Source organism: Rhipicephalus microplus, chromosome X (genome assembly GCF_043290135.1).
Source record: "Rhipicephalus microplus isolate Deutch F79 chromosome X, USDA_Rmic, whole genome shotgun sequence".
NCBI lineage: Eukaryota > Metazoa > Arthropoda > Arachnida > Ixodida > Ixodidae > Rhipicephalus > Rhipicephalus microplus.
The window spans coordinates 332484191-332497930 of NC_134710.1; the positions used below are offsets into that span (position 1 = coordinate 332484191).

Here is a 13740-nt window from a genome sequence, read left to right on the forward strand (position 1 = left end):
CAAGGGCGAGGTCCACGTGCTTCGGCAATGACGCGAATTGTGTCCCACTCGTTCGCAACAGAAGAAAATTGGCCTGTCGTCAGGCGTCCTCCATGCGTTTGGATCTGGGTTACGTGGAGCAGGAGCAGGACGCCGGTAGTGCTGACGTGTGTTCAAGGTAGGTGAATGGAGATCGGGTCAGTGCACAGAACAAATTGTCTGGAGGCCCACATTTGCCGATTCTTGGCGCACAACGCTCTGTATGAGGGATATGGTGGGCTGAGGATCATTCGGCGTCAAGACCCTCAAGGGTGCTGGTGACATCGCTTGGATTTCGCGTCGAACGACCCTCGTAATGTCAGCAGAGGGTGGATTGTACTGGGCCTCAAAACGGAGGTCCTCACAAGTTGATGTTGCTGCGGTGTTAGGAGGACGGGTGAAGTAATGGGCAATGCGACGACTTTTAGCCTCTTGGAAGCGTCGGCACTCCTTAATGACGTCTTGAACTGTCGAACAGCCTTTAAATACAAGAAAGCTAAAGGCATCATCAGCGATGCAATTGAGTACGTGTGCGACCTTGTCGGCTTCGGTCATGGTGTTATCGGCTTTACGGCAGAGGGTCAAGACATCTTGAATATAGGCCAGGTACCATCCGTGGATGTCTGGACATGGTTACCAAGCTCTTTCTTAGCGGCCTGCCTGCACCCGGCAGATTGGCCGAACAACTCGCGAAACTTCGTCTTACAGACGTCCCAGCTGGTGAGCTCTTCTGCGTTGTTGCTGAACCACGCCTTGGCCGTATCTTTCAAGTAAAAGATAAGGTTTGCCAGCATCACGATTGCATCCCATCTGTGATTTTCATTCACGAGCTCGTAGAGCTGAAGCCACTCATTGACGTCTTCACCGTCAGTGCCCGAAAAGTTGCCAGGATCGCGGGGTGGAGTGGTCACAATGACCACAGGTGAGGTGGGCGCCGTGACGCACGAGGCATGGCTGTTGGCGCAGCATATCTGTCGGTATACATGTTAGAAGCTGCAACTTGGCGTCCGCTGCGAAGCTCCGGCGTGCTTTGCTACCCCGCACCTTCACCAAAATGTTACGGGAGGGCACACAGAGAAACGAGGTTACAGCTAAGATATATATGCACGACGCCAAGCCTAAGCTGAGATGGCAAGCGAGAGCGTGCCCCACATCCCAGAATCACGTCGTCTTTCTCGCTGTCTGTCTTGATTCTTCAGCGTGATGTAGTCTTGTAACAATATTTACTTGCGCAACTGGATTGGTTGCGGTATGCAATGGATTAAAATGATTTGGCTCGATGCGCATACGTTTGTCGAGTGATAAGCCACTGACACGACGACATTATTCACAGAACACCAGCTATGTTTTGGCATGACGCAAGCTCTATTTACGACGAATGTACTAAGTTGCCGAGAGTTGCTGATTGGTGTTGAAACTAGAACACATTTAAACAACTGTCATACGAAAACTGCCAAAGATATTTTATTCCGTTTTGTTATTTTTTAACAAGAAGCTTGAAGTACAACAACCTTTTTTTCTCTAGATTCTTGAGACTCTCTGCAATTATGATGCCAGAGTTAATACACATAACTCTGTTTGAAATACAAACAGTTGATTTCCACAATCACTCTGCTATAAAAGTGGGTACAAAAACCGTCAAAGTCATCGAGGAAAATCCGCGGCGGTGTTTGATACGTCACTTTATTGCTAATAAGAGTAAAAAAGGCAGGGCTATATACCAATAGATGGTACGTAACGCTCACTAAATGTTGGCGCTAAAAGACAACACCAGTAAAACAAGCATATTGCTATTGCCTGAACTCTGCGTCGCATGACCTGCAAGCATTGTTCGCGCACGGTTTCAATAGTGAGGACATAACTGTTTGGAAACAGCCTGTGTAGCATGGACAAGAAGGGCGATACAGCCTAAATACATTCTATTCTGTCAGATCCTCAATTTTATACGCAACGTAATCAACCACAAGCTGAAATCCGCTGCATTTTCTTAACAAGCCAATAATACTAACTAGGTGACCATACAGGTGACCATCAATAACATTGTCACCTTGCCATCACACCATTATCTACCCATGGACGCTATTTTCATTGCCTCGGAAGGTATTTGTGCGGTAAATAGAACGCTTAAACACTCATCATTATCTGGAGTGGATGGTTCAATAGGAAATTCTTAAAAACACTATTTATTACCTCTCTGTTACACTGTCATGCATTTTCCCGCAATCTTTAAAGCACTGTGGCCTTCCGGAGGACTGGATTGTTCGTAAGATAGTACATATTCACAAATCAAGGGAAACACACAATCTACGAAATTTCCGTTCAATATCGCTCACATCTGTCCCATGCAAAATACTTGAGCATGTCATTTTCACTCACCTTATTGTTTGCTCGAGTCTAACCAGCTTTTCACAAACCCTCAGCATGGCTTCTACAAGAATTTTTTCTGTGAAACGCAGCTCTTATTCTTTTCTAGCGACCTGCATATTCCACTCGATTCTGGATTTACTGTGCTCTTTTTTACATTATTCTAAAAAGTCGATAAAATTTGTCATCAGTGACTACTGCTTGAGCTGAAACATTTATATTTAGATCCTAAGGTGCTTAGCTATTCGAGCCTTTCTTCCTAACCGAACACAGTTTGTTTCTGTTTACAATGTTTGTTCCCCCGTCCAGCCGATGCTCTTGGGTGTTCCCGGAGGCTCTGTGTTGAGCCCTTTACTATTCCTAATTTTCATGACCTGCCAACTAACGTCTCATCAATAAAATGATTATTCGCAGGTGACTGTGTAATTTATCAAAAAAAAAACTACGGAGACGATGTCACATCGCTTCAGACCAATCTAAATAACATATTCACCTGGTGCCAATTATGGAATATGGAACTGAACATTTTAAAATCGAAAGCTTCAAAATGGAACTTCCCACTAGCCGACATAGGTATTTACGTAAGTAATCCCGATGAAGCATTTCCTTTGATTATGTCTGTTGAAGGTTAGCTTTACATTGTTAGTTAAAATGTATTAAGGGCAGTAACAAGGAAAATCAGGGGGGTGGTGAAACGTGACACAGCACACTGCGCGTTGTGTTTTGTATTCTGCGCCCACCACTGTGTGTTTTTTTTTGCGGCGCTCAAGGTCAGCCTTCATCTGACCATAACCATCCAAACTATGCGACCTCTACTTTGATACCGCCTTCAAGGCAACATGAGTCAGAAGCTTGAGCAGTGCCAGCATCGCCAAAAAAGGCGCACTTTGCAAGAAAGCAGACGTCAAGTGGGAAACCAAAGAGCAGCAGTGCACCTGCGTGAACGGACAAGATAATCCTAAACGTTTTAGGTAGCAGACCATGGTACTGGTTCCAGGGGTCCCGCTAAACACACATGTGAAAGTGCCACAGAGACGACACTATGGCTGACATCTTTGCTCTATGAAAAATGCAGCAATAAAAGATAAAATATCCTCTGATCATGCTCGTCGGGCAGGGCTGAGGTGCAACCGGTTACGCACACAACGCAAGAAAACATCAGCGATGTGGTGCATACCGCGTGCTTGTACTGGAATCCTCACTTGAAACGGAAGCCAGTAAGGCGGAACTTGTATATACAACCGACAGCGTCGCGAGAACACCAATAGGACGCGCGCGTGGTTTGTTTGCAAACATGAACAGGGTCGATAAAGTAGCGATGGCAGCACGGCCCGTTTCGGTCGGACACCGTCACGTCGTAACAATGCGCTTGCTTGCACAAGACCTTCGTACCTTCGGTAAAGAATAGCATAGCCTGTTCTCGCACGATTACCTTGTCTCCCCGAGTAAGATCGCGTAGTAGAGGAGCGAGTTAAGCTCAGCTGAGCCAGCGGACAGTATGTGAAACACCGGCGGATGACTGTTCCGTAAGCGTGTTCCATCTGTCCGCTTTCTCTTGGGCACCTCGCAGTGGCAACTTGTAGCAGGTCGTTAGATAAACAGTATCTTCAGCGAAAAATACTTAATGGAGGGATGTCATAATCATTCGACTTGACTTGACAGTGCTGCACTAAAGATAATATACTTATTAGGGCCAACAAATCCATTATCGCCGGCAGATGCAAGTAGCCTGTGTCAAAACGATCGGAAGGCAGCCATCTTTTATTCATTGAGAAATGAAGCACTCTCTTGCTGTTCCTGTAACTTCCTGTTTTGCTTTTTTTTTGCGTCGTCACGCGACACTCTTCAACCAGCAGTAATTTTGAGATTGACACATTCGCGGTTTTAGTCATATTACGCTGTAGACGAGCACATACATAGCATAACCCGAAATGATGGCAGCCTATCATGGAATAATAATTATGCTATTAAAAACAATATCAACACTAATTGTTGGTGTTTAACATTCCGAAACCGCGATATGATTATGAGAGATGGCGTAGTGGAGAGCTTCGGAAATTTCGACCACCTGGTGTTGTTCAACGTGCTCCTGTATTTAAGTTCACGGGCCTCAAGCATTCTCGCCTTCATCAGAAATGTGACCGCGGCGGTCGCGATTTGATCTGCGGCCTTAGGTTCAGCAGTAGAACACCGTAATCACCAGGCCACTGTGGCCGGTGCAGTTGCCGAAGGCAAACAATACACAAAATGATATGTGGGGTTTAGCGTCCCAAAACCACCTTATGATTATGAGAGACGCCATAGTGGAGGGCTTCGGAAATTTTGACCACCTGGGGTTCTTTAACGCGCACCCAAGTCTGAGCACACGGGCCTACAGTATTTTCGCATCCATCGAAAATGCAGCCGCCGCAGCCGGGGTTCGATTCCGCGACCGCCGGGTCAGCAGCTGCGTACCATAAACCATGCACCATGGCGAGGACAACACACAAAATATAAAAGAATTTAATCATTTTACGCTTTGCTGACTCAAGTTCGGCCGTTCGATTACGTGATCTAACAGAGCTGAAATAATACACAGGCGAACCGGGCCACTGGCTTTCGACGAGACACTTTGATGTCAGGCTTTCTTATTGAATAAAAACATGACAGTGAATCACTTTGCCTATGGTGCAGTATGAGAAAGACACCGAACTCCAGTCCTTGCGAACCCCTTCCCTTTTCTCTCAGCTTTGTCATGGGCGTCCTGTTGTGGTGGAGTTACAACTGGACGCTTACGCTGGTTCATCTCATATACTTTGTTCCCCAATTAAGCTGCGCACATAGTTTTGCTGTGCTGAAGAACTTATCGTTTTACACGCTCCATGTGTTCTGTTCAGGTCTTTCCGTGAGAAAAATTTTTGACTCAACAGTGGATTAAAATCTTTTTTTTTTCGGCACATTCCACGTTACCACAAAGTGGTGGTTGGCTAGCTCATTCCTTCAAGCACTTGAAACTTAAAAAACGGAGCACCCCCCCCCCCCATTTTTATTGCAATACTCCTCAGCCAAAAAGCGCATGTTCACATTTTCTGTGAAGTCACATTGCTGCGTGCACCAAGCCATATATGGCAGCCTTGGCGCTGAGGGCGTGTGCGTGAATACTCTCCGTGTAGGTTCTTCTTCATTCACAAGGAAAGAAAAACACCTGTCATTTGATGCATTGTTTTGCAATGTGGTGGACGACCATCATAGTATATTACTGTGAGAAGCGTGTGCATGTACGCAGACGTTCTCAAATCAGCGATAGCGTTATAAGCCGGTGGCATATCATTTTCAAATGTAGATTCACACAAGCTTATGCCAATGGGCACACCCTCCAGATTGTCGTATTATGTATGATGGCCGGTGAGCTCACTTTCGGAGAAGATTGACGAGCGCATGTGCGCTGTAGTGGGGGTATCTCTTCAGTATCAGAGGTCTTCGACTTTCGCGCTTCGGTCATCTGAGCGGGGCCATTCTGGACTTCTTGGGCTGTCCTGGACTGTAGGAAGTATGCAGTAATATTCAATGTTAACGATCCGGTTGACTTTTCATGCCACTCGTAGTCTCTTACATGCCACATCTCTATTTATTCGCTTTCACGGGATATAAGTTATGCGACGCTTTCTAATGCTCTATGAAAATCGTAAAGCTGCTAGTTCATACGAGAAATCCCCTTCACGGAAGCCACTTGCACAGCGACGAGATACGCGAGGAAAAGAAAAGAATATACGAACGCAATACGTCGTACATCTACGGCCTTCGTTTCAGGCCAAGAAGTTGCGGCGCGCAGCAATCCGATAAGGCCTTGTCAACATTCTAAGTCACTGTAATCAGTGCGGGCCACCCGGTTTGTGTTCTCTGAGGCGGACAGCTCTAAGATTATGAAGAGGACCATATTACGCGGCAAGCTTGGCGCACTTGCGTCGAAAACAGTCCCGTAATTACTGCTTCGCTTGAGGTATACGTTCCAGAGTCGCTCGTCACCATCCCCAGCATATTACACGTTTTTAACCATGATCGAATACGTATTTCTTCTCGCGGCGGCAGGGTTGATTATTTGGTTGGCAGCGCTTTATGTGAAAAAGGTCCTCTTTAAATATAACTTCAGCCGTTTGTACCCCTTTCCCGGTGGCTTCACATCAAGCTGGAATTTTCTGGGAGTAGCGGAGGCATTCTTCTCCACAGATTTGGATTCAAGGTTACGTAAGTCGTGAACTCTTTATTGTTTCATTTTTCATGGAGATTTTTGTATCAGAGTGCGTTACCATTTCACAATTTCTGGATATCCGCAATGATAGTTATATAGAAGCACACAAAAAACATTAGGAGCTTAATTAGACATTACGTACATGTGCGCCTTCGGCAGCCTATATAGTTATTTGACAGCACAGCACGAATAAAATATTATAAAAAGAAACGCAAAAGCATATCAAAGGCGTCATTACAGTGCATATGATGTCGTTGCGCGTTTCTTCTAGTACTGTTTCATTCGCGCTGCACTTTTGAATAACTATGAAGACTCTCGCCAAATGAATATATTAACGCGTATTTGATGAACTCGTAAGTAAAACAGGAAAAACTAAGCGGGTAAAGGAATGCCCACGAACTGGTTGTTGTAGTTTCTTTTTTAAAATTAATTGGTATACGCTTACAGGGACTAAAGGCAAAAATGAAAACCCCCTTTTTAAAGACCCATGGTTGAACGCGAAGCATTCTGAAATGGAAACTGAATCAAATCGAAGTCTAAAACCAATGAGCACACAACAAACCCAAGAACTACTAACTATGGGATTCGATTGCTCCTTTAAGATCGCTTTAGGCATGCGTTGATTTTTAAGGAAAATGCATTTTGTTAGGTTGCAAAACCTTTATTTTGGGTCATATTGCCACTGATTATACGCACACACACTTTCACGAACGACTTCACACTTTCATTGCCTTCTGTGGTGGATGGTCAGATCCTCTGCGATCGTGAAGTGCTTGATTCCGAATGAGGACAACGGCAAGACACCTACCTTGAGCCCTGCGAATGGTTACGAGTAACCTCCGATGCCCGGAGGTCTACCCAGCGAAGAGCGACAGCCGTTCATGTTGTTCTGCGCATGCGGCGCCTGTTTACAGTAGCGTCAGCCCGGCATCAAGGGACAGATCATCCGTCATTCACACACAAACATGATCGCACGTGGCTATCAGCTTGGGTGGATGTTCGGGCATCAGATGGCCCGATTTGCCGTCCACAGTTTTGAAGTTAGGTAGCTTGCCATATATCAAGGTGTACTTGCATGTTCCGAGCACTCGAGCTGGTTGACCAAGACTCGTATGGTACTCGCGAATCACCGTCAACCACCTTGAAGCGCTCATTATCTGAGAGGGTGCCCGACAGTGAGAACACCTGATTGTATAGAACCATATTCGATTACAAACCTCGTGCGGGAGGCAATGCAGGTATTTAATGTTCTTCAGGGCAGTGTGGAGTTGTAGTTCCTATTGTTCTTATCGCTCAAACTGGGAATGAGAATTGTAGTGCTCCACTATATACACCAGAACACACCGAGCTCAATGTTTGCTGCCATATTGAAAAGCGCGTGGCGCCATCTGTTGCAAGCGCGGCGAAGCGACGCCCTCAACTGACACGTGAGCGGACGCTCTGCAAATCAAACGCGAAACTTCACAACCCGAGTCTGGCTGTAAGCATGTTTCGTGCTGTTCTTTTGCTGGAATTTTGTGCTGATTTCGTGTGAAACGTCGAGGAGACCTTCCTTAACAGCACGGAATGTACGCAGCACGTGCAGTGCAGACTCTGGAAGCAACTTCATCAGGTACGTATTTTCCGACTGAAAGAAACTCAAACAGCGGAAAGGGTTAACTGTGGCGTGCTTTGGCAGTGACAAGGCAGAATTTGTACTGTAAGCCAGCGTCAACTTATCGCTAGAATCTGGCTCCTACTTACGCTCATGCACCACATGTGTATTAATTTCCAGTCCTGCCGGGCACTCGGAACACACAGGCGGTGCAAAAGTGCCAACCAGAACAATATTTTAAAATGCTACGGTGACGCCGGCTGAAAACACATATAGATTCACCTAGGTATAGTCAAGGCATGTCACAGTTCGACCGAGTCGAAAGCCACGATTTTCGCGCCATTCCCGTCTCTTTGCATCGCGATTGTTGGCTGATACAGTTGTACTAAACATGCGCGGTGCGTGCATCCACACGTGAGTCGTAATACGTATATCCAATTATTGACATGCGGCCTGCGAAAGAGTACGACAATAGTTTTGTGCCCCATACTACAGGCATACTGCATGCGAATCGCTGCTGTAAATTGTAACAGCTGGAGTTGCGCTTGAATAAACGCAATACGTATACTTACTCGTACACTTTACTGGGTTCGTAGGAAGTGTCTGTTTAGAAGAACGCTTGTTTCTGCGCTCTGTATTTTTAAGTGAAACCATCGGTTTTTTGAGGTGCCTCGCCTCCCCGTCTTGCCGTGATGGCCACGGAGCATGCCAGAGGCCCGCCTGGTCAGAGGTCCTCACACCCGTCAACCATAAGGAAGCGAGCTAGCTCCCCCAGTGAAACAGAAGACACTGATTTGTATTCTATTTCGGAAGACGACCCATACAATGACAGCTTTATACCTGTCCGGGGTAAAAGGGCGAAGAGAAGGACTGCGAATACATCGCTCCTGCAAGCACAGTGACTGTACAGTAAAGGCCTGCGCGCTGGCCACACGTCATCATCTGCATGCTGGAAGATCCTTCATGCCGGAATATGCGGTCCAGATAAAATTAAGGACGTAAGAGCAAACCCAAGGAAGAATATTCGCGCCATAGACGTTCACGATGTGAGTGCGCTAGGACAGCTGCAGCAAATGACTGAGCTAGGCGGCATTAAAATGCGCCCTTTCATACCTATAGATAATAAATCGATTGCCGGTGTAATTTATAACATCGACATTGACATTCCTAATGTTGACTTGCCTACCCTCATTAAGCCTGCAAACGAGAGAACTGTAATCACGCAAGTGCGGCGCCTTGGAAATACGCGCTGCCAAAAAGTGTTTTTCAAGGGAGATTGCATACCGTACCACGTTAAAGTTGGACATTTTTGACATCCGGTTCAACCATTCATCCAAAAGCCACTTCAATGTCATCAGTGCTTCAGGCTAGGACACGTCAAGGGCGTATGCTCCAACTCACGACTGTGTCCCCGTTGCGCTGAACCACATGCCGAAGACGCCTGTCGGGCGACTACTCTGAATTGCGACAACTGCAGCGGTCCTCACGCTGCTTCGTCGAAAGACCGTCCTCGAATCCCAAAGGACCGCACGGTTCTCAGACAAATGGCCCGAAACAACTCGACACACAGAGAGGCAGCCGAAGTAGTCCGGCGTCGGCGTCGACGTCAGCATCATAGAAAGTCTTCAAAGAAGGCACATTCCCGAGATGCTAGTTCCCACTCTTCAGCGGTTCTACCCAGTAGTGCCGCGAAAGGACCCACCACTTCTACGAAAGAAGCGGAGAAGCCTCCTTCTCGGGAGGAACGGCCCTCGCTCCCGACCCGCTCTTCTGCCAAGGAACTTCAGCAGGTTGCGGCCACACCAGAGCCGTCTCCAGTCATGGAAGATTTGCCTAAAGCAGATTGTTAAATGATCTCAGTGCTGCGCTACCTCATAGAAACCATCCGAGCGATATTATTCCACATGAAGACAGCATCAGCTCGAAGCGCACATGGAGTCTTGGACGCCCTAAGCCCAGTGCTTGAATTTCTCAACTAGGAAGATGGCTACTCACACCTCATTATTTCGTAAAGAAGTCAAGGCTGCATCCGTTATCCAATAGATTGCAAGATGACTAAAATCACGCCTTTCAGATTTTCGTCAGTTTGTGTTTAGCAACCTGTTTCCACTCATCGTCATTTGTGAACCCGATTTGTCGAAACCAATGAGACTTTCGGGGTACTAAGCTGTCATGTCTTTAATAAACAGTGCATGCAGAAAAACCATCGCCTTTGCTCGTCATGAACTGATGTTTGTTGTGCAACCAGTTGCACCTCACCACGGCAATTAGTATGTCTGCATCACTGTGAAAAAGAACAAACTCATGATTACTCTCATAGGCGTTAATATATCGCCGTCGAATAATCACGATTCCAGGAGATTAGCGCACATTTTGAGAGTGTGTCCTGCACCATGCGTCATCATAGGTGATTTCAATGCTGACCATCACGCATGCGGAAGTACGCGGACAGCCCCGCCGCGGTGGTCTAGTGGCTAAGGTAATCGGCTGCTGACCCGCAGGTCGCGGGTTGAAATCCCGGCTGCGGCGGCTGCATTTTTGATGGAGGCGGAAATGTTGTAGGCCCGTGTGCTCAGATTTGGGTGCACGTTGAAGAGCCCCAGGTGGTTGAAATTTCCGGAGCCCTCCACTACGGCGTCTCTCATAATCATATGGTGGTTTTGGGACGTTAAACCCCACAAATCAATCAAATCAAGTACGCGGACAAATGCAAGAGGACGCAGGTTAGCAAACATCGCCTAAAATTATGGCCTTACTCTCCTGAACGACGGTAGCCACAATTTTATTCGAGGGGTGACATACGGCAGCTGTCTCGACCTTGCTTTTGTCTCCAACTCCCTCGCAAGTTACGTCAAGTGGTTTCCAGAAGTTGAGACACGAGGAAGTGATCACATTCCAATCTACTTTAACATGAAAGGCTTGTGTAGTTGCGGTCCACGGACTACCATTCGAGCAGTCCAATGGACCAACTTCAAATCTGACATGGAAGATTCTTGCAGTGATGGCCTACGATCTGGGTTAGAGCAAACAATTAAGAGCACAATTAAAAACACCACTCGCACGGTGACGATATCTTCCACATGAAACGACTTTGACATAGAGTTGGAGCGACTACGAGCACTTAGACGCCGGGCGGAGCGTTGGCATCGGCGTACAAAATCAATTCACGATTTTACGGCAGCCAGGAGGATGCAAAAGAAGATTCGGCGTCGCATGGATAGATTAGCGTCGGAACGATGAACAACATTTTGCCAGTCACTAGACCTTTGCAAGCCACTCTCACACATTTGGAAAACGGTGTAACGTCTGCGTCACCCTACGAAACAGCGTTTTCTATTCAAAGCGCTCGCGCTAATAAAAGGGAGGAGAGACATTGATGTCGCAGAAGATTTCTGTGTGCAGAATACCAACCAAGCCACTTGCCCAGATTCTCCAGTGAGAGGTGATGTCCCCCGTTCCTGTGACTACCACATGGACCTCCCTTTCACAATGAAGGAGCTCAAGGCGCCACTAGCTCTCTGCAGGCGTTCAACATCTCTGAGCCCAGATGGTATTCCTTACCGAGCCTTGTGCAACCTTGGGGAAGGTGCAAGGAGAGAAGTGTTGAGCCTTTACAACATCTCGTGGCAAGATGGCAATGTTCTTCACGACTGGAAAGTAAGCCGCTTCTTGCTCATCTTGAAGCAGGGCAAATTCCTTCTCGAACTCACCTCATACCACCCAAGAGCACTGGCTAGCTGTGCAGGGAAGATAATAGAATGGATGATACTAGGCCGCCCGGGGTAGTATTTTGGATAGTACAAGATGTATCCGAATTTCATGGCTGGTTTCCGACGCGACCACTCTCCATATTCAATGTCGTTGATCTAGTTTCGTACGCTCAGCACGAAAGATCCCGTAAGTGACTATTGTTATGAATTTGCTCTGTCGCGATGGTAGCGGTGGCGAAGAGCGGTGAGCCGTCGAGCGGACTTCGCTGAAGCCTTAGCCCGAAGGCGAAACAGGGAGGCAATCCGTTTTGAAAACAGTAACAAAAGTAGCGTTTACTGTAGCAGGTTGTTGTTTGTACAGAGCCGGCCAGCACGACAACGTCGGCTGGGGCAAAATCTCCTAACATGGGGCCGGCTAGGCCTTAAATAGCATCTTTGGTCCATTCTTTCAGACCAGTTCTCGGGCTAGGAGGGGGAGACGTAGCCATACCCGGAACTGCAAAGTGGTTCGGCGGAGGAAGCGACGTTATCCCCGGAACTGCACGGTTCTTCTGCACGGAAGGCGGCGCTGGGAAGGGGGGGGGAGACAGTTCGTCGAAACAGGGCTCGATCTTGTGAGACGTGCTCCCGAACGAGAAACATGTCTGTGGCACAACACTATCTACAGCTTTGTTTCTAGATGTGAAAGGCGCGTATGAAGATGTACTACATGAAGCCATTTTGGGTGCTCTTGCAGTGGTTGGCCTTGGTGGTCGAGTCTTTTGGGGGATTTTGAGTTACCTGGCTGCAAGGTCATTCTTTGTGTTAACAGAAGATGGCCCAACTATGCGACGCTATACTTCCAGGGGTGTTTCTCAAGGCGGAGCTCTTACCCCGACGCTATTCAATCTTGCACTAATTGGCCTTGCTGAATACTTGCCAAGTACCATTAAAATCTCAATATACGCAGACGACATCTGTGTCTGGACTTCGGCAGTCACACATCCTCAGATACGCTCTCGGCTTCAAGGAGCAGCAACTTTGATTGCCAACTACTTGTTAAAACAAGGTATCAGCATATCACCAAAAAAATGTGCGCTGGTGGCCTTCACTCGCAAAGCAATGACCCCTTATGTCATCTCAATCTGCGGACGACCGATTTATTACGCCAGAACCCACCGGTTTCTGGGCATCATTATTGATAGGGACCTCTGTTGGATTCTTCATGTGGCCTATATGAAGAAGCGCCTGACCGCTATTTCCCAATTGTTCAAGTTCCTGGCCGGAAAAACGTGGGGGATGTCAATAGACGCAATGATGGAACTCTACAGAGCATTGTTTCTCGGTTTCCTGAGATTTAGCTTGCCCGTGCTTAGAAATACCTGCAATACCAATGTTCACGTTCTACAGGCAGTACAACTTCAAGCACTGAGAGTGTGCCTTGGTCTGGCCAGATGTACGTCAACAGAGGCAACAATTGCAATTGGTGGTGACTATCCGATACAAACTCACAGTGTTTAGAAATCCTCAGAACGCACATCAGGCACTTTGCACGTGCTCTCTGTCATCACCTTGCACTGTTGCCTTCAGAGAGGCGTGAAGCATCGTTCGCTAAAATGATTGTGAAATACAACGAGAAATTTCCGTCGGGCTTCACTCCTGCATCTAACCCATCGATACCCCCTTGGTGACTTATTCGACCCACAGTGCATCTTAGTATACCAGGGATCCGGAGTACATCTGAGCTTTCATCGCCCGTGCTGAAAGAGCTGTATCTTCTTCTTTTACACGAGAAATATTCAGACAGTGTACATTTATATACGGATGGCTCCACGAACCACCAGTAT

At 47.1% G+C, this 13740-nt stretch overlaps 1 protein-coding gene across 1 annotated transcript in view; it reads left to right on the forward strand.

Annotated features, from left to right (window-relative positions):
- Window positions 1-6321: 6321 nt before the first annotated feature.
- LOC119161240 (cytochrome P450 4c3) overlaps window positions 6322-13740 on the forward strand; it is a 195273-nt gene continuing 187854 nt past the window's right edge. The window contains exon 1 of the mRNA XM_075879663.1: window positions 6322-6606. Coding sequence (XP_075735778.1) covers window positions 6417-6606 — 190 coding nt within the window. The 5' untranslated portion in view covers window positions 6322-6416. The remainder of the gene's footprint in view (window positions 6607-13740) is intronic.